Here is a 22,124-nt window from a genome sequence, read left to right on the forward strand (position 1 = left end):
ATTCTAAGGTGCTGTGTTTGTGAGAGGTGCTTGCCCAATATGTGTGATGCAAAATGGGGATGCTTTGTGAAGAAATCATCCTTGTAAAGCCATTGGTTCTGGTCATCAGACTCTATCCAATGCTTTAGTGATGATGCTGCTGATCTATTTGGGAAGTTGGCTGGCTCTCAAGGCAGAGTCTCTTCTCAAAGGCTGTTTCACAGTGAAAATATGCTCAGTGCAGCCGAGTGCATGAATGAAAAAGCCTCTGRTACCTTCTAGTCTGGCAAAATGCAGCACAAAACTCAACTTGCTCTGTCCTTTCTACTGTCCCAGGTAAGAAATGTGTGTGGTTTTCTTCCTTGCTTTCTTTCATCTTTCTTCTCTGATGTGTTTTTGGGTTTGGAAGTATTTGTAATTCAGGTCTGATTTCTTAGTAATTATACGTTGCTTGAATTACTGTTGAAAGATGCAAGATCTCTGCTATAAGCCAGTTGCTAGGAATGTAGAATCTCATAGCTCCCTGATTTACAATTACAACAAATTTGCTGTGTGTTATATAGTATTTTCTTCCTTTCAGGGAGGGTGATTGGGGGGAATCTTTCAAGTGTCTCGGCAGCAGCTGCAGCAGCAATATTTTCTGTCGTATCAAATGCTGCAACTTTGATTTGCCTTTTTCCTCTGGCTTTTGCTGGGTAGTAGGCTTACAGGCTGTTATAGGCAGTTCACATTATTTACTGCTTTTTAAAAAAAAGGGAAGGGGGGATACAGAAGAAAAATAAAATCAGACCTTGCAAAAGGTTCCCTTCCCCGCACGCTCTCTTGATAGATGTGTAATACTCTGTTAGTGACTTGCTATGTAGCCTTTCTCTTATTAAATGTAATAGATCCCCCTCTGCCAGAAAGCAGAGGAAAAAGCAGCCAGCCTTAAAAACACGGAGCTGCTACAGCCCTGCTGCTGCTGTCAGTCAGGGGAAGGGACTTGCCGGCCTCCGACTTCTCAATTTCTCCTGGTTGCTCTTTCCCTCCTGCTACTAGCACAGGGCTCACTTTTTGAAAGCACTGTGAGAGGTCTGAGGCTCCTTTGTTGTTGTCCAGGATAAATGCATCGTTTCTTGCCTTAGGAGCCCTGTAAACTCTTGCATTTAGTGACCGTGGCACCGGCATCCTGTGCCCTGAGTAGAGATTAAAAAAAGTGAATTCCTCTTTCACTTGGGATCAAGTGGTTTTGTTAACCCTTAGGGGGTTGGTAGGTGTTAGAGTGCTGAACTAGTGCTTGGGACACTGAGCCTGTGCACTTGCTTGTGATAGCAATCTCCAGAGGGAATTTAGTCTGCTTTTTCAAAATGGGATGGTGAGGAGAAAATAGTGAGGTTTTGCTATTGGGAGAGCTTTAGTGCTGAAGGGAGACATGCCAAGAGCCTGTAAGCAGGAGGCAGCTGGATGAGCTGAACRCGTAAATGCTGCAGATCACAGCTAGGACGTTTGGGTCCTAGTTCAGCCGGATGAGGAGTGAAAGCATGCCCTGGGTGCCTGAAGTTATGGGACAGCGGGTGATGGTGACGGGGGATTCATGTGAGCAAGCCCCGCTTCAGGGAGTGTAATAAATGGGATTACGTTGGGGACCTGGGTCTTCCCTTAGCCAGGGTGAGTGCAGCTGCTCAGGGTCACAGGTGCAGTGCCTGAATGTGCTGGTGAAGGAGGTGGTTGAGGTGCCAGACCAGCGTGTGCTGGGGCTGTATGTAGGGTTTCTAGTGGGAGCCCTCCCCAGCGGCTTGGGCTGAAGCTGGTGGACGGTGCAGGAGGGCTCTCCGGCAGGCTGCCAGCCAGGTGTCTGCTGAGGCTGGCTGTGGTGAGAGGGGATGCTGCTATTCCTGGTGAGGGCTGATGGCTCCAGCAGGCTGGGAATGCCTGGGGTGCTGGGAGGAGAAGTTATGAAAGTGGGCTGAGACCCAAGCGTGGGCTGGGGCTGCCGGCACGGGCAGCTGGGCTCGGGGAGTGCGGGTGCCCGGGGAGAGGGTGCAGCGGGTGCCACGGAGGCAGCGTGTGGCCAGGCCACCTGGGTGCCCCTGACCTCAGGCTTGAAGCCTGCCCTCTGCACTGCTATCTGCTTGGTTTCCTCCATGAGTTCAGGTCCTTTTTGCCGGTCTTTTCTAGCACGCCATACTGAATTAATAGGCTTGAGTTTGGGTTTTCTTTAGCAGTCCCTTATTGTAAAACCTAATGTCTATGATAGAGAAGGACAGACTTCTAAGGCCTCTTAAACCATGTAGCTTCTGTTATTTTAAAATCAGTAATTACTTGCAATTTTACAAGGTGCTGTACACCTGATCCTGAAAGCAACTTAAGAGTGTACTTTATTCTTAACTTGCAGCACTAGTTTGGTGTTTCAGTTCTGACTTGTTGGGCTGAGATGAGCTTGTAGTGCTTTAATATAGCTCGATATTGAAGTGTTGAATTTGCACTCTACCTTCATTAGCAGATGTAGCTTTATTTGGCAATGCCTCTACCTGGTGGCTTTATGTATCCCCCTAGTTGACTTCATGTATCATGTCAAAGCTAATTCATTAGGAAATGAATCTGGCTTGTAATGAGGAAGGATACACAAATCTGCTCTCAGGAATGAGATGGCTGAATATTGCCATGTTAAGGTATGAATTACAGGTGATAGCATGTCAGAGAAAAGAGAATTGTTATATGCTAGTCAGCTTTTCTTTGACACAACACATGCACAACTTTCATGTGACAGGAAAAGTAAACAGAAGAATGTGAGAAACAACATATTAAACAAATGCAGCCATCTGGCAGTGTAGTGGTTGTAACACATTTTGCTAGGATTTTTTCATAAGTTTTTTGTTTTTGTTTTCCCTCTGTCAGCAGTAGCAATAATGGCTCCCATAATACAATGCTAGTGGAACTAGCAAAGCTCAGTTTTGATAAAACGATGTCTAAACGACAGCAATCCAGTATTGTAATACCTTCTGTAGAAGTAAAGGAAAGGAAGATCTCCATTTCACAATAATGATGGCAAAGTTTACAGTGTAGAAAGTCTGAGAAAATTACTCTGCTCATGAGAATATGAAGTGACAAAAATTAAAATCTTGTATATATTTTTACTGAAAAGGTCATTTATAAAACTGGTCACTGTTTTTCTTTTCTTGGTCTGCATTTATTTGTTAAACATGGAAAAGCCTTCTTTTGAGGCATTAAAAGGAGGATGATGTTAATGGGAAGCTTCACACAAACATACTTCATGAGCTGCTTTGTTAATGAAGGTTATATTAAACAGATGGGTGACATGTTTTTTTTTTCCTCTCTCCTACAAAGATTTGGTGTGCCCTACTACTGACTGTTCTGTTTCCACAGAGGGGAAAATTGGACATTATTTTAACTGGAGCAGCTGAAGATGATGTTTCAAGGAACCCTTTAATTCATAATCACCTTTAAAACTAAAAAGCATATCTATAAGATTCATATCTGTAATATATTCATTGATCTGAAGTTGACAAAAGCTGAGTGTAATCTGGTAGCTTGAACTGCATAGTTAACTATAAAGTATACAGTTTGCAGTAAATACCTAGAGATTTTTAAGTTGAACAGGAGATTCTTTCAGGCTTTCCCCAAAGGATATTTTCTGAAGTTTACATGTAAAGTATTTATTTGTTCTAAAACAAGTCATTCAAAGGATTGCTTTTGTATGTTAATGCATTTCATGCAGACAGATGAATCTAACAAAATTTGAGTAAAGCACATGACAAGGAAAAAATAAATCATTGTTTGATAGTTCTAACAACTCAAGTTCTGCTGGATGTAACTAAATGAATCAGAAAAAACTATAGATTTTTACAAGTATATCAATTTGTGAATAGAGAGAATTAGTCCTAGAACAGTTTTCCAAATACATAGCTTAAGAATGCAGCAATGTGGGCTATGCTTTATTTTTCAAATTTCTCCAGAAGAGGGCTCCATGCACAGCTCAAAAGTCAACACCAATATGTAAAAAGCAAGAGAAATTTATCAGCTTCAGGAGAAAAGAAAAATCTTGTTCACACTAACTTTGCTGAAAGAACATTAAAGGATTATGTTCAAGTTCTCACCAAACATTTCCCTCTTGTATCTTTTTGTTGTAGGTCTTTCTTCTGAAATAATAAGCAATATTAAACAGAGTAAGAGTTTTTCATATCTTGTGTATATCTGAGCATTTTCAAAAAATGGTAAAGAAACTCCACTGCCAATTATTATGTAGAATTACTTGTATTGATGAACACTTTGTGATCCAGCTAACACCCTTAATCCTGCCTGTTTCAGGCCATCTTTTTTTGATGCTGCAGCCAAAAAGACCTTCCTCTTGCATATCTCATTCGAAAGATGTATCTAGTAAAACACAGAGCTGTTCTAGCAGCCATGCTATACTATTTGTCAAATGCTGCCTTGGAGGGAAGTATCATATCTGGTGAATTAGTATGACTTCTGGCAGTAGCTCTAACCTTTTTAAGCTGTGCTTACATAGGACCTGACCAGACTTCTCCCTGATGAGGAAGGGAGACTTGGTATAGTAGATGAGTAGAAACTGGTCATGAAAGTGCTGCTAGAGTTATGACATTACAATTAAAACCACTTAGTTTACTACTTGCAATGCTATCTTTCTATTCAAGGCATAGCTCAGGCAATGTGTTGGGGCATGGGTTCTGGTTCTGATGATCAGAAACTGAAAGTTTATTCTATCACATGTAATACTTGTGCTGCAGACCATGGGGGATGCTGACTTGATTCTTAGTGACTTGTCAGCTAAGAAACAAGTATTTCTAAAAGGCATCTCTATAGACTAGTGCAACAGGAACTACTAGTACTCTGTTGAAACAACAGTGATGGCTATTCAGAGACATGAAGCTCTGCCTTTTGCTTTCTTCCTATTAGTGACTGGGTAAGTAGGCTTTTCCTATTCTTATAATTTGTAAGGGCAAGCTAGGTAACTGTTTCAGTTATACTCTTCCTGCATTGTAGCTGAAGTTGCATCTCTTACCTTTGGCTGCTGGATTGGACCCATGTGTCAGGATTTTGGCTCAGGTTTTGGAGTTCCTAGGCCAGTTTAAGACTTYGGAGGAGGAGAGGGGCTTGAAGCAGAAATGAGGCTAATGGGATTGTTTGACTAGTTTCAGGGAAGTCACTACTTTATTCTGCTTTGACAATCCTAGTGCCAGGTATTTTTTGTATAAGTCTTTCTTATGGCTGGCATTCTAGCCAGCAAAGTTTCCTTTGTGTAGACAAAAGGACAATGAACACATCTCCACTGGGGAGGAGAGATGGAAAGAGAAGAGGTATTTGCTGTAATTAGGAGACTAAGTGGGCTATAGCTCTTCCCCCTTTACTCTGGATGATGATAGTGGGTTCTTGATCATGGCTCTGTTGTTGCCCTGCCCTAATTGCAGGATGGCTGGGTCTAGCCCAGATGGGAGACTGCTTTTCTGTCACTTGTTAAGTCCCACAGTTAGTGCAATGTTAATGTATATAAACTGGTAGGCTCTTAAATGCCAAATAAAGGAGTGGAAAAATAAGTCTGTTGCTTTGTTAACCAAGGCTTCATTATTCAAGGGCCTCAGATTTGCCTTCTGCTTGCTTGTTAGTGTTGACTTATGTGGACTGTGTTCTCCATCGGCAGCGTTCTTGAAAAGCCTCACTGTTTTGTATGAAGGGAATTCATTTCTCCTACCTTATCCAATACTTTTGCACCATTAATTTTCCTGGCTAAAGAAAAAAGGAGGAATTTAAGACTTGGTTTGATTGAGTTAGTCTGTTCTTGAAACAGTTTTAACCAAAATAAACAGGAGCTATTGAGTGGAGTGTAGAAAAATCTCTTCAGCACATGGCAGTTCATCAGTATCTCTAACCACTTGGAAAAGCTGATTAAGGTGTTTAAATAACTTCTGATATCTGTGAACATCCATTTATAGGTGGCTAATTGATATCTTTAAAGGGGTCTTGTTTTTAAGGAGGCTTTGAGGAGTCTCAAAATTGGGCACCCATGAGCAGTTCCCTGAAACTTATAACAGCTTTTATTGCCTAAGCTTTCTCAGACTCCACTTGATAAAGGTGCTGTTCCCAAAATTATCAGTGTTTGTGGTGGTGTTGTTTTTAGACTAATAATAGCTATCTCTCTTACTCTGACCTCCTTTGTTCTATTGCTGTCAACAACTGATGTTTAATTCCTTATTGGTAATTTGCAGTCTGGTATGTTATGAAGAGTAAGTAACTTCTATTTTTGAAACTTATGGGCTAACTTATGAGCACAGGCAAACTGTTTCCAAAAGTTTAAGTAAGTTTTTTGGCAAACAAGTAATCATGGCAGATGGACCTCACAGTACTTGTCTGTAACAAGGACTCTGCTGCAAACCAGTTACTAGGCCATCAAGCTGTCATAGCACTGTTCTGGCTGCATGCAAAGAAATATGTATCAATGTTGGAGCAAATTATAGGATCACATCTTGAATTTAGGATGTAAAAGATGCTCACTTGCAAACATCTATATCTGTAAGTTGTTCTCAGCTATTAACTGCTGCTTACACAGGTAGTGTGCTGAAGTTGGCTGTTGCCCCTTCTTTCCCTGTTAAGTGTGGGTGCTCCCTGTCTGCTCCACTGCAAAGTCAGCAAGGTGAGCTGGAAATGCTGCTGCAGGACTACTGAGGCTGTACAGTAATGGCAATCCTCTGCATGGATAGTAACAAAATCTGTCAGAGGTAGAGGAGAGATGAATAACTTCTCATATAGCTTCAGATCAAGCCATAGGATCTTTGCTAGCCCACTGAGTTTTGTTTGAATCGCCACAGAGCAAAAAAGCATGTTAGAACATACTTAACGTGCTGATAATTGGCTCATCTACTTTATAGACTCTTAATCGATTTCTTTTCAGTGTCTTGGCATAACTTGGAATTGTAAGAAGGGTCTGTTCAAACTGTCTTTAAAGACAACTCTCCTGAGCAGGGTCAAATGCAGGGAGTTTTTGAACCCCCTAAGAGTAAAATAAAGGCTGATTACCTTTGCTGTAGTCACAGTATATGGGCAGAAAGTCTAAGCTGCTCTAAACTCATTTAGATCAGCTAGGGAGCTAGTCCAGCTTCCATGAATTAGGAATATGATCCATAGCTTGCACAMGGATGGGAAAATTATCACCAAGTTGTACTCTCCCCAGCCTGTTTTAATCTTGGTATAGGGTGGTCTTTAAAGTGCGACAGGCACATTCTGACTTTGAGCCAACTACTAGTAATGGCTTGGAGAAACAAAACCCTGGGAACAGTTTTCCCTAAATCTCCCATCTTTCCCTGACAAACTTGCTGACTTTGAGTACCAAATAAGGTGTTTGTAGTCATGTTTCTGGAGGCAGCCCTCTGTTTTCCCTGAGGGACCACACTTTATCAAATAAACAACTATAGCAGAATACGAGAGTTGAACATACAGCTGCTGTATAGTTGACAAAGCAGGAAATCCAAAGCRTCTGGTGCTTTGCTCCCTAAGTGAAAGGAGATGGAATTAGCTGTTCGAATCTGATGGGCCTTTCCTCCCGGTTAGACCCATTGTTTCTCAGCTCTATCGGAGGAAGCTGAGTAACTCTGACTGCTCCACGTGGTAGGAATGGTTATCTCAGCTGCAGATTTGAGGAGCTTTGTACAGTTAGATAACTCTGGCCAAATTGAAACGCATTCAGTCTGGCTTTTTGCCAAGATAAGATCATTGGTCTCACAAGCACCAAAAAGTCATGGATGTTATCTACCATCCTTATCCAGGTGAAATGAGGGGGAAAAAAAACTGTGGGTAAAGATAAATGAGAATGAAGTTAAATATAAATGTGCATGAAAATCAGTTTGTACTATAGGGCTTTTTTATTAGCCTGCTACCTGAAGGCTGGGTTTGTTTGTCAGTCCAGGTGGTTTTATTCTTTTCCAGAATGTCTTGTTTTCATAATTGATGATCTGATTGAGCTAACTGAGGCTCTGAACTCTATATGAATTTTGACTTGTGAATATCAATAATCTTATTAATCTACTGATATAAAGCTCTGACCTGAATACCAAAATAGTTAGGCCAGTATTTGACCACCTTTCATTAATACATGATAATATCATGGCAGAAAATATTACTCAGTGGGATGAAGGTGCAAGGATGGTTGCTAAAGTCTAGCGTAATAAGTACATCTTTTTGCACTCATCTGCAGTACTGTTGTTCTGAAATAGATAAGGGACTGACATTTGCTTCCATTTTTGGAATCATTATTTTGTTCTGCTCTTCTTAATTATAAGATCTCATTCAAAAATGATTAAGCAGAGTACAATCTCCAGGTTTTAAATATGTCATCAGTAGTTTTCCCTAATTGTTGGATCTATGCAGTTTGGCTATCAATGCGGAAGTGTAGCATTCTGTGCAGTGGTGGCACTGATTATTGCAATCTAGCAAAGCAGCAGCTTCTTAAATCATAATTTCAGATACAGCATGTTACCAGGAAATGAGGTAAGGATGTACTGCTATGCTGGCAATAAAGTATGACACTTGTATCTTGTGGAAGTGACTTCTGGTCTTGCATATCTTAACTTCAGTTTTCTGAGTTTGCAGCAGCAAAATACTGTTGCTCATACAGGGGAACAGGTCCTCATTTGGCATGGGTTGATTGCGTTGCCCTGCTTTGCATTAGCTAGGTGAAGGATGGTTAGTATCAGTGCCATGTGTATTTCTACGGTGTACATACTGGGAGGCTTACATGGCTTCTATTACTATTATAATCTGAGCACCTTGCAAATGGTAATGAATTTATCCTTGCTTCCCTAAAATAAATGCTGAGTTACGACAGGAGCATTATTCTGAAATGGGAGACAGCCTCCAACATGTGCCTGTTCCAATGACTTTAGTTCTATTATGTTAGTTGAGTAATGATRTAGGCTGCTGTCATTTTTGCTGCTATATATTGATTCAGTAGTGACAGTTCATTGTACTATCCAAAGATTAATTCTGATTGGTGGGAGCCCGGAATAAATTCAGTCTTCAGGCCAATCAAACTGGTGTACATATATTTTTTTAATTCTGCTGAACTCTCAAGAACATAGTTATGATTTGTCAAAGAACTACATAGCACTGTTCAGCTGATAACTAAAGCTTCTACTATATGGAAATAAAAACTGTTAATAATAACTGTCCAGAATTCCTCTAGGTATAAGGAAAATGGAGTGTGCTTATAGCTGAGGTGTATATGATGGCTGCTGACAGAATGATCTGCTGGAACTGAGGAAGAGGATGGGGCTGGCAGTGCCATATCCTCACAGCATCCGGGGCCAGAGCAGACTGGGGTAAACAGCAGTGGGCAATGTACAACCAGACATGCTTCCAATATTTGGGTAGGGAAGAGGTGTTGGACAATTTGCACCCCAACATGAGACCTACTCCCAGCAACATGGTATTCCCCCACCATGTCTGTTTGCTGGTAGGTGTTCCCATCCCTCAGAGTGGAGAAGGTGGAGGAAAGGCTACCTAAAGCCTGGGCTGCTTTGGTAGATGAGCTGCCTGGTAGTGGCTGCTCCAGTCCCATGCTGAGCTCCTGGCAGTGTGATATTGCTGTCAGAAAGCATCGTTGTTAGCAAGATGCACCTAAATGCTGGAACTTCTTTTTGGAACTGGTGTTGGGGTGTGGGAGGGGAGCCCAAAGCATGAGAATCTGTAGACTTGCATGGATTATTAAAAGCTAATGTCTGACTTTGTGGAACAGCAGCCTCTCCCCAGTTGTTAATGTCCCTCAGGGATGAGGATCATCATCTTGCACTTGCTTCTCCAGAACATTGTTTTCAATGCTTTTGTTCCTTCATGAGTCAAAGGCATACAAGTGTAGCATCTATTTCTTGTCTTCTGCATGTGGGAACCAAACATTGATTATGGATGGCTGAATGAGTCTGGATAAAATAGAAACCAAATTGGTTCTCTGCCAGAACTCATACTGAACCTGAACTGAACAAAACCTTTTTTCCAGCTTGTTCTTGACTTCTGATTTTTCTGTATGCTCTGTTTATGGAGTCTAGCTGGGATGTGAAGCAAGAAAATGTGATCATGCACAGCATGAGCAGTTCTCCCTTCCTTACCTCCAGGCTGACTGGAAGCATCAGAATATCTGTAACTTGCTTGTTCAAATTGCTCTACTCTGTTCCATTTAATCTGCTCCAAGAAATTCAGATAGTCTCAGAATGCTTTTAGTTTTTCTGTTCAAACTTTCTTCTAGAGCTTCTAGTTACTGCAAAAAAAAATGGCCACTTAGAGACAAGTTAAAACATAGTAGTAAAAATAATTCAACCTCTGAGATGGACTTCACTAAGCCCTTCTTGAAGTCTGTGGAAAGTCCCTCCCAGTTATTTTTCTTGGTGCTTATAAGGTTTGTTGGATGTATTTCTTTTTTGCTGATAGATGAAGAGGAGGGGATTTTCCTGCTGCACAAAGAAAAACAAATGTTCTTAAGGAAAGTCACATTCCTAGAGTACTTTGTGTAGATCCTGGTTATTTTCACTGAGTAACCTGCAGATTGCCTAGAATTGCCTCAGCATTAAATTCTAACCTTTAGTTAATGTGGTAGGCAAATACGAGCTTTTTACTATTACTTGTGTATCTGGCCCAAGTCTTGTGTGTTTTTTGTCGTCTTCATATTAACTAATAAAATGCTGTTGCAGCTGAAGAGTTTTCTTAACAACACCACAAGCATTAAGAACTTTTCAAGGAAGAATGAAGAGTGGGTTTGATGAGCATGCCTTTGTCCCTATAGGAAGCAGAGATGTTAGTCAAAGAATTTCTCCAATTTCATGTACCCTGGGACTTTGTTCTCTTATGACCTGGCTCCTTTCTCCTCCATTCTTCTCAGGTAGTCCAGTTCTAGCTGCACACGTGGAAAGGACAATTTAACTTAGCTCCAAGTTTCCTGACTGCCCTATTAAGGGTTTAAAGTTGTTGAGCTCTTAAAAAGCCAGAAGTACCAGTATAGTTATTTAGTAATAAACTTGCTGACGTAGCTGCTCAATTTCTTGTCCCTTTCCTTATGCTGACAAAGGAATATGAGAAAGAAGATCAAACCTTAACACACCAAGCTGGAAGGGAAAATGGAACAAAGGAAGAGAGCTAAACGGAATTCAATRCCTTGTAGTTTTTTTTTGCAGCTGCTAGGACTTCAGAAATAGCCTTTTATGTTTCTGCTATGCTTAATGGATATATACTAGAATAGAGCTCAGAGTCCAATCTGACTCTACATGTTACTGGAATACATGGAAATTCAGGAATCTTGTCTGTGAGTTTAGGCTGATACCTATGTCTAGAGCTTGTTCTCATACCTGGATCTGAACTTGTTGGCATCAAGAAATAGCAGTACTTTACTCCAATTTTATAGCGTGCTGGTGTATGAGAGGCAGGCAATTTAATCCTTTGTAAACCCTATATCTGTTTCCAGGTTCCAAGCACTCATTAGCTGCCCAACCACAGAATGTGCTTCTGTTTTATGTTTTGGTGGGACTTTATTATTTGCTGTATGCCTTAATGGATGATATCTATCTGTATGCTGCTTTGACACTGTTCATGGTCATGAAATCCATTGTACTGATGCTTTGGGACACTTGTTACGGGCACAGATGAAATGAGACTTAGGAGATGCCTCTCCTCTAACTGACTAATTGGATGGGGAAGGAATGGGAAAGCAAAGAGGAGAGGACAACCTGGGGGATAAGATGTGAGGCTAAACCAGATATGGCAGGAGAGCTCACTGCAGTTTCTTTTGAAACTATTTGTATGCCTGTGTGTGTATATATAAAAATCTTTGTACATGCACACACACACTTATTTTTTTACCCATCTACAGTGTAACATAGCATACTGCTTAGCTGTGTAGCAGCAAAAGTGAATGTGTCCCGGAGAAAATGGAAAGTAAGAAAGGGTTAGAGAGCTCTAAGGAAAGGACATATCTTTCTGGCTGTAGGTATGAAGAGAGCCAGATCTCGGGGGGGGGGGGTGGAGAGGGGAGTTAAGAGTAGGCAGTATTTGTTGGCGGAATGAGTTTTATAGGCCAGCTGTTACATGCTCCAAAGTTTTGTAAGGCCTGCTCAGCTGCTCAGGCACTGTTATGTGACTTCCCCCAAGCTTCCCACCTCTGCTAATATATCATTCATAAGGGGACTTACCCCTTTCTCTTATTTTCTGACATCTCTTAAGCCAGCTGAAGAGCAAATATTAGAGGGAAGGGGACCTGACTTCAGGCAGACTTGCAAGCAAGGCATTAGTTTTTTTGCGGGTCTTCTGTGCTTCAAGCAGAAACAGCCCTCCTCTGACAACTGAGCATGCAATTCACATTCAAAGAATCTGCTTCTAGTACTGTGTTTCTGTGGTGTTTGCGTGACTCATTCATCTGGCAGTGCTAGCATTTAAGCACTGATAAAGAAAAGAACACAACAGTGCAAATATATCTGACCTTTAAAAATACTGAAAAGAAATAAAACAACAAGAAAGAAAAATAGTTACTCTAGACATGCAAGAAACTGCAAAGATTGCAAATAAACTASTGTTCTTTCTTGTTTCTACTTTGGGAGATGGAGTTGGGCAGGGGCTTCTAGACCTGAGCTCCACTATTTTGCACCTGCTATTACCATAGAAATGTGTGTGGGTTTTCCTTATAAGCCATATTAGAGCAGAGGTTCAAGTCAACTTTCTTTTCTTCAGTTCAGGGATGGCCCTGTAGTTCAGATGAGCTGCATCCTGAAGCTTTAACTGTTTGGAAAGTTATGCCTGTATAATTGGCATGCTGGGTTTTGATTCCCTTGCCTGATGGGCAGGAGTCTGTATTGCAAGAGTAAAGTATCACTGCAAGTGTCACTTGAAATTGCTAGTGCTGATAGTTTTCTCTCAAATCTCTGGGCCGAAGTCTCGTCTATACTGCGCAGTGTAGGGTGGTACAGGAGCCTCTGATCTGGCGCTGACCCAGGGAGCTGTAAAACTGGAAGACTTGTGCTGCTCCCAAGCTAGCTAGCAGCCTTTATTAGCAGCCGCTCTTAATGCTGCTTTGAGCAGCTCTAAGAAGCAAGTAATTCCATGGGTGCTATACCGAGTAAATGTACCTGTTCAGTTAGTGCTGTTGTGGGCTTACTGCAGGGTTTAGCCTTGGCCTGAACTAACCCCTGCTAGAAGGGATGGGTTTTTTAAATAGCACAGAGACTGAGTCAGGGCATGCCGGGCAGGCTATGCTGCCGCTCCCCAGGTCATGACTAGTCCTATGGAACATGCATGATTCTGAATATGGCTCAAACTATGATGAGAACTGAAGACTCCCTGCCTTTTCCTCGTAAAACTATTGTTTTGTGAGCACATTCCTTTGCTTTAAAAGCAGGGGAAGTACACTCAGTGCCTCTCTCCCACCCTGCAGGCAAGAAATGTACAGGGTGTGCAGGGTTTTGTGCCACGCTCTGGGGGTGGAGGTGGGATTTCAGCAAAGTGAGCAGGGTGAATTTTTCTCCAAAGTCCCTTTGGGAAGGGAAGAAAGGCTATGCAACAGCTGGAGTGGAGGATATGTCTTCAGTCTAGCACTTCTACACCTACTTTTGCAGTTAGTGCATTGGAATTAGCTTCAGATCCCCAAAAAATCCTGCTCAACTGGAAACAATAGCACCTCTATTAAGGTATCCTCCTCATCAACGTGTGCTGGTCAAGCCCAGTGCAGGAAGGAGAAACACTTTTCCCTTCTCATCTCACTTATTTCCTGGTTCCCTGTGTAGCTACTTTCTGTGGCTGTGGTTGCAGGGATTTCATTAATAGCAAATCTGGAGCAATCTGCTTAAATAATCAGCATGTCTTTTAATTTCCCCTTTTTCTGTACATTTTATTGTGAATCAGTGACCCATCTGAACAGCTTGCTATGTTAGCACCTGTGAACAAACCCCCCTGTTCTTGTTCAGTGCTAGTGGCAAGGCTTCTTGCTGAAGCAGGGCTGCTTGTCCAGAAGGCCCATAGTGTTCGTGGGGGCTGAGAGGGCAGGGAGGCAAGACGGTGTGCCTGCAGCCTGCTGGGCAGAGCATCCTTCAAGGAGGGGGTCCCTTGGTATTCTGTCTTACTCGGTAACTCCTTGTAATTAGCCCCTGGGCTAAGCACTAGCACACAGAACTTTGTCTTCCCCAGACAAGGTCTTTAACTGTTTGCAAGGTTATGCTCCTTTTTGCTGGGTCTGCTGGCCCAAAGCATTTTTGTTTGTGTAGCAGCCCAGCTTTGGGCAAGGGTAGGACTGGGAGCCTTCTTAAGCAATAGTTGCAGGTTCAAATGTCCCCCTGTTGAGGAGGTTCTCAAATCTGGGTCTTCACCTTCCTGGTGGTGTACTGCCCCAGAAAAGTCTCTGTGGACTTAGCTTTCAGAGCCTCTCCCATCAGACTGTTTCTTTAAGAATCTGAACTGCAAAGCAACATCTTTTCCCACCAGCCACGTGCATAAAATTCTCTTGGCTTGGATAAGAAGTTTGGTGGTAACCTTGTCTTATTACCAAATATAGCATAAATACTGATGAGGCTTCCAGGCAGCTGTGGCTGGAGTGATCTAGGCAGTAAATGTCTGAGATGGTGACAAAGTTGCTTCTGATTTCAGTACTTAGTACTGAAGCAGATGCACAAATGGACCCAGGAGGAGAGAGTGGCTTTTTGCTCTGTCCCTTGCCCTGTTTCCGTCCAGACCCCCTCCCCTGAGCTGTGTGCTGCCTTGCAGCTGCTGGCTGGTACCCCATGGGATGGGAGCCTACACCTGGTGTCGGGAATTGCTGCTGGCGCAGGGTAGGGATAACTGCTCACAGCGCTTGGAGCTTTGCTTTTCTCTTAACAGCCTCATCCTTCTTGAGCATCTTGATTTCAAGTATCTGTTGAAGCACTGTAAACAGATTTCCTTCAGTTCTGCAGCACTACGTGCTCTGTTGCAATATATTTTGTCTGCTTTAAAGCTGCTAGTGATTCATTAGTTTACAGTTCCAAAAACCAATTCCAAAGGGATCACTCATCTCCCTAGAGTGGTGAAGATATTTTCAGGCTGGCTACACAGTGTTATGGCAATGTTTTTGAAACTTGCCTGGTTCAAATCATGTGGCAGTGATATTACCGAAGGCTGCCAGTTCAGTGGAGAATTGCACACGAATTCCATGGGTGGGAACTTGCAATATTATTAGACATAAGCTAATAATAGTTCCTCTTGACTTCTGAAATGTCAGAATGGTCTTATGAGTAACTGCATTTTAGAAAGATTAACCTTCTGTTTGCTGCTAAGAGTGGTCTCTGATATACTCAGCATTACAGTACACCAATAATGCATAAAGGAAGTAGCATGGAAACTAGGAGTCTTAACTTGTCTCTTGTGAATGGGCTAGCTTTGAGATCTCAGGGCTGCAGCCTGTCTGGGATCRCATGGTTTTGTTCTGTGTTTGTATAATGACTAGAAAGGTAAGGTTTTGCTATCCGGGATTTTTTTAGGCTCTAATGAGCATGCCTCTGCCTCCTTTTCCCCATCCACAAAAGGTTTGGAAACCTAATAGAAATCTCTCTGCAGTACTACTGAAGTATACTAACATGAAGAAGCAACTCTGCCCTCTTGGAGAGGGGTCAGTTATGTCTGATAGACTGTCCCAGAGTCAGGTCTGCAGGGTTTCCCAAGTTTCTGAGTAAACCTGCTGGGCAGACTGCTCTAGAGCAGGGACTTCTGGAAGGGGACAGTAATTCTGTCTTGAAGAGAGCTCTGAAAAGTTTTGGTTTGCTCTGCGAAGCAAATAAAACTAAAAGTAAACAAACCTCTAAATGCTCTGCTGGCACTAGTTCAATACTTTTTCCTACACTAGTCATTTCTTTCTTTCCTCTCTAGCACATCCCCAGCTGCAGGATTTACTGTAAGGTTTTTATGGACCACCAGAGGCTAGCCAGTGGTTTTGATATGTTGGCTTCAGAATGCCAGAAACTGATAAGTGACAAAACTACCCCCCAAAAAGTTAGTAGTCAAAAGATGTTAGCATTTATCAGTTTGAAATTCAGACAAGCTTTTGCGGCCTTTTGAGGGTGTAGTTAACAGCATAGCTCAGAGATGGATGAGCTGAGTTTCAAGAGATCCTAGATGCTTGTCTCGCAATTTAACTGAAGTTGGGGCACTTGTTTCTTCTGTGAACAGTTGCATGGGACTTGTATGAAGCCAGGCCCTGAGCCGGATAGCAATGCAAATACAGAGGGAAGATAGAAGACCTATATTCAGAGTGCTTCTTCTGAACTGCCTTTTACAGTTATTTATTCTTGTGGTTAAGAATACCTGGTGGATGCATCTTCCAAGGCAGAATTGCATTACTTGATGCCATGAATAACCTTACTTAATGATGGGATCTCACTTTCTGTATGCCAGTATATTCATTTATTTTTAGGGGGAAACCAAAGTACAAAGCAAAAAAAGTGGCTTGTGCAAAGTCCTATGGAAAGCTTCTGACAGGATGCAGTCATGGCTCAGGAAACCCAAATCGCCCATCAGTACGTGTTGTCCCTGGTACTGAGAACCCAGACAAACGTGCCTTGCAGGGAAATCTTGAGAGAGTCTCTCACTCCTCCTATTTATTAGGCCTGACTAAAGCTTTAATTGCAGTAACTAGTTTGTATCTTAATAAAAGGCCATCCATCTACTTTATTTCTGCAGTGCATCCAGCTGCCAGCATTTAATCCTTTTCTTAAAGATGCGTTGTAGTCATCTTGTGACAATGAAGATATATTTTTAGTGTGCTTGGGGAATTGTGGTTAACAAAATGACTTCACCCGAAGGGAAAGCTTTACTGTTACCATTTTGTTCTTGTTCAATAAACCTGAAATACATCATTGACATTAATGCATTACTGAAAGTAAAGCAAGATGGGGATCAATGGTTTTTTAAGAATACTTCTTTTCCCACCTGAGTTTCTATATTTCAGGAATACACTGTCAACTTCTTTGCTCTGCGAATAAATTTAAATTGTATTTGTAAGTATTTTAAGCATGTTGCATGTTTCCAAATTTGAGAATAAAAGCAGAAGGATGAGTGTCCTCAGTGAAATATTAGCTAGAACTACTCAACATCATATGAACCTGTACATGGAGGCTCCTTTATTAAGTCTCATGTTAAATTATTTGCAGCAAACTACTGTGAAAAGATCTTTGTTTTTTATAGCAAGAGTCAAACCAGAGGTTAATCCTACCAGTTAAGAATTAGACAATTGAATATCCTGTCAGAATCCTCTGGGTGAAACTCTCAAACAAAGTAATTTTAGCCAATGTAAGAGATGTAATTTAAATATTCATTTGTATTTATGGTCACCATATCCATTTGTTAGCTCAATACTAGTATTTTTTTTCTTAGGCTTCTATGTATTAGGTGGCATGTAGTGTTTGTATTGTCTCAAGACCTTGAAAAAGATGCTTTTTTTTTTTTGAACTTTGTCATCATTTTGGCTTTATACTTGAGTGATGACTGTGATGTAACTTATAAAAAATCCAGACTGTGTATTTGTGTCAAAAGTCAGTAAAGCATTTTGTTTATATTTTCTGCTTTTAATATTTATGGTATTAACAAGAGAGAAAAATCAGTTTTTTGTGCCCTGAAGAGTCTTTGCATATCAATTAAGTTAACATTTTTGCAAACAAAACTGATTTGAAAGAGGGTAAGCCTCCCAGAGTTTTTTTAGGAAATGTGCATGTGTCTCAATGACCTTGCTAGTCTCATAACTCTAATTGTTTTACGGGGTAAGCCCGTTCACGATATTGTCGGAGCACCAACAGCGTACTCAGCATTAGTACAATGCATTCAGAAAAAGCCTTTTCTGCAGTCTCTGCTCTCAAGGACAAAAAACCCCAATTAGCTGACCTGCCTGAAACACATGCTGTTGTGTTTCTGTTAACTAAGGCACAAAAAAATTGCAGAATTTAAATTTGGGTTTTGGAATCTGAAAGCAATTTGGAGAGAATCATTTTGCAATAGAGAGGGAAAATGAAATGTAAACACATTAGTTACCCCAATTAAGTGTGTGCTCTGTGTGTATATATGCATGTGAAGATGTATACGAATATATGATAGTATCATATACGTAAATAAAATGTAGGTCAGACAAAATCAGAGCTAAGCTTTGTGGGTTTGTGTCACATTACACTGGCTGCTTTTACTCCCAAAGGTTATACTTGGTTTGTAACTCATTATTCTCTTAATAACTTATGGTCAGGCCTTAAGAGTAAAGCTTCTGAATTGTTTAAAATGAATTTGAACTCAGTTAGGGCTTCGCTTCCATGCTACTGTAAACTGAATCTGGTGAGCTTTTTGCATAAAAATCCACTCAGAACACAGTAATGGGTTTTATGTTTGGAATCTGTTTATACTTTTGAACACATTCAAACTCTCATGCCTGGTATTAAAGAAAGTGATCAAATGAGCTGTTTTCAAGAGTAAGTGATGGAGTGTCTTTGTGTCTTCAAAGTAGCCTTGTCTAGCTGCATAGCAGACTTGTAAGAATTTAGTGAATATAAATGCATGATGAAAGCAGTGCAGAAGAAACACAGCAATGTAAACTGGGTGTGTGCATGGAGTAGTTTGAAGGACTGGAGTTTTAGAAATATGAATAAAAATCCGCAGGTTTGATAGCTTTTGAAATGTCTGAGCCTCATCCGAGAAGACCATCACTCTGGACTGTGTTTTCTTTTTCTCCCCCCTTCCTACTCCCAAGTAGAGGGATCTAGGTCTGATGATTCTTAATCCCCTGAGTGATCCCTACTTGGGCATGCAGCCTCACAGGAGCTTCTTATTTGGACAAGCATGACTTGTCTGAATTATAGCCAAAAGGATCTGGCTCTGCAGAAACCATAGCAGTTGTCACTAAAATTCTGGAGATACTCGTTCCCAAGAGAATACTGATCAGAAGATATTTAAAAAGAGACTGAAAGCAAAGTGTTAATGTAACTATATGCAGAGCAATAGAGCAGGCTACAAAATGGTATTTTTCTCTTCCCCAGTGGTGAGATGTTGTAGCAGAGAATTGTATATAAAGGAGGAAATAAAACGTGTTTCCTTTTTTCCCCTTCTTTTAAATACAGTGACATGTCCTAATTTAGACCTAATTCTAATTCCTGTAACATTACTTGTAGTAATGTCTAAAGTCCTCAGAATTAATTTGACTGGAAAAATTCCAGAAGGACTTTCAATTTTTCTCATTAAAAACATTATAGATGTCTTAATTAGGCACTGTTATTAATGGTAATATTACTCAATTTAGAACTACACACTTAAGATGTGGTTACCTCTAGCGTGATTAGTCAGAGAAGCTCTGCTACGCAAGGATGCACACTAGAATTTTGAACAGTTAAATATTTGGAGCCAGATGCTCAGCTGGGTAAATTCTGTGGCTACTGCGGCCTCGGCAAAGAGAGACCAGTGTATATTAATGATCTCCCTCATTCCTTYTCCTTTTCTTTTCCTTTCTTGAACTTGCTCTCCCCCCTTCCCCCAAATTATATATGTACAGTAGAATAAATTTATGAAGCAATACACACATTCTTGGCTTAAATAAACCTGTTTAACTACTGAAGTCAATTTGGGTCAAGTTGGAGCCCCTCTGTACTTGTATTTCTCTCCGTTCCCCATGTTGTCCCAGGGGAATTTCACTGACTTAAGTGAACGCGCTTGTGATTTAGATTGCACTTCAAGGACCTTTTTGCAGTGCCTTTGACTCTAATGGGCTCTCGCAAGCTTCACGTTGTGGTAATTTGCTTTAGTTGGTGAGGTCCTTCCGCTATGTCTGAGAGCAAAATTAGGTAGAATATTTTATTTGCTTGCCTAGAGGCAGATTTATACAAACTTTCAAAGTACTCTCTGTAGCAGTTAATGTGTGTATTTTCCYGTTACAAGATTGAAAGGAGCTATTTGGATTTACTCTCTCTGTGCCAGGCTTCATTAGTACGTAAGAATCCGTGGCCGTTCTCRGTTTATAATTGCTGGCTGCCGCTCCCCTTTGGTTCTTATGTTTGTGGTGGTTGTGCATGGGAAAGGCTGTGTGCCGCATTGGCTATTGCGTGCTGCTCTGTGGCTCTAGCTGGGGAGCTTAAGCAAAATAGTGTGTAGTTCATGATTATCATAAGTGTATAAGACTTCATTGTTTAAAACAAAACCAAAAAAAGCCYGGTATTTTAAATGACTCGAAGTGTGAGGTGTCTAAATGGAATTGACGCAACATAGCAAGTTTTTGTGTGTTCTGTTACTTAACCATCCCAGCATTCAGATTTTTTTTTTTTTTCAAGCATTTTTCAATGCATAAGATATTGCCTTAGCTGTGCACAAGCTCACTTGAGTGGCAGGAAAGATGATCCTGATGTGAAATGTCTGAATCCCGGAGTTGTGTCATCTTGCAGGTAGTCTAACCGTGAAATGAACAGTCGCCCTGCGTTCAGGTTGAGATGGACAGATGTGCATAGGGCTGTTAGAGCAAAAGGCATCTGGATATATAATTAGTRTATGGGGTAGCACTGAAATCTCAAAATGGTACAGACATTTGCATCTGTTTGCTGATGTATATAATGACGAGCTATTTGGGGTAGTAGGGTGTGAAGCTTAAAAGGAACTTAATGGCTTTTCCTTTAATAAATCATTGACTACAGCAGTGTCATCTTTTATTAGCTTGTGATTTTGTAAAAGTTAAAATTGAGCATAATGTTGCATATAATTCCAGAACATCTGGTAGCAATATCTAGTAGCAGCTGTTTAGTACCTGAAATACAAACAAAACATGATTTTATCCATAGTTGTCACACTTAATTTTCCTGGAAGTGCTGGTTTTAGAATAGGTGCACTAGGAGATAGGTCTGGTCAGGAGAAAGGGTGGGAGGAAGATGGTATATTGTTCAAAACCTGAACAAATAGAGCAGAGGAATGCATAAAATCTGTTGGACTAAGAACAGGGGTACATTTATAAAAATAAATCTACTGAAACATCACCTCAAATCTAGAAGAAATACTGAAACTAATCTCAGTCCTTAAGTACGCTAGTGTTTTGGTATGGAAGTGCATCCTGTTAACATAACTTGGAACAGATCACAACTTTCACATTTTTTCATTCCCCAGTCCTCTATGAGAAACTTTCCAGTGCTTTGCCTGTGTCAATGTAATGTATAATCGCATTTCTCTCCTCTGAGCACTGGAAGAAAACCTGCACCCCCCCCCCCCCCAAAACCAAGGAGGAGTGAGGCGGCAGCAGTGTTTTTCCCCTCTGCAGGTCACTTGTTGCTTTTACTCTCCTGTTCTACCTTCAGTTTTGAAGGGAATTGCTAGGCTGCATCATCATGTGAACCAGAGCAGCTCACCTGAAGAGAGCAGAGAAAATGTGCCTTTTCCACTCCCTTTCCGGTTAGAGGTGCCCGTGGGCTGCTGTAGTTTACCTCCTCAGCCTGTAATGCCACCCCGAGACCAGTTCTAAAGCTTCACATTTCGGACTTTTGCTCTGTCCTGGGGCACCAGGTAGATTTGTTAACTGGGGGCGAATAGATGATGTAGCACTGGCTGCATCTGCTGAGGATTCCCTTTGAATGTGGGAATTCTCCTGTTTTTGACATGGGTGTTTACAAGTATTCAGCCCGGTGCTTCAGACATGCCCAGCAATAGGAGCAGCAGTGAGTGGCAGAGCGTGTTCAAACAGCTGCTGCTTGGTATGTTTGTATAAACGCCTCCTTTTACGTTCCTCACCGCAAGGAGCGGAGATGTTAACCAAATAACCTGACTGTGTTTGGTATTACTTGTGGCAGAGCCTGACCCTTCTGAAGTCAGTGGTGGAATTCGTAAAGGAGCCGAATGGGACCTCTGAAGTATTGCAGGGCACTGAAAAAAGCACGTGTGGGAAGTATCATCTTTGCCTTCCCTTTCGCACTGCTTTCCTGATCCTTCTGCGGGGTGAATTCTGTTTTGGGCACCAATATTTTGGCAATCCAGTCACTCGCTCATGTTTAAACTATGCTTGTGCTGAATGATATCACTCCAAGGATAGAATAATGTTGATATTTTTTGACACATGAATAGAATAGGCTTTCTCACTCTGTATTTGTGATAAGGATGCCTGACGAGGGCAAACAGCTAGCTGTGATACTGGCTGTCTT

At 41.3% G+C, this 22,124-nt stretch overlaps 1 protein-coding gene across 1 annotated transcript in view; it reads left to right on the top strand.

Annotated features, from left to right (window-relative positions):
* The first annotated feature begins 237 nt into the window (after positions 1 to 237).
* Positions 238 to 22,124, top strand: part of CDH13 (cadherin 13) — a 488,994-nt gene continuing 467,107 nt past the window's right edge. Inside the window, exon 1 of the mRNA XM_026059344.1 lies at positions 238 to 315. Coding sequence (XP_025915129.1) covers positions 271 to 315 — 45 coding nt within the window. The 5' untranslated portion in view covers positions 238 to 270. The remainder of the gene's footprint in view (positions 316 to 22,124) is intronic.

Source organism: Apteryx rowi, unplaced genomic scaffold (assembly GCF_003343035.1).
Source record: "Apteryx rowi isolate R43461 unplaced genomic scaffold, aptRow1 scaffold_1, whole genome shotgun sequence".
Taxonomy (NCBI): Eukaryota; Metazoa; Chordata; class Aves; order Apterygiformes; family Apterygidae; genus Apteryx; species Apteryx rowi.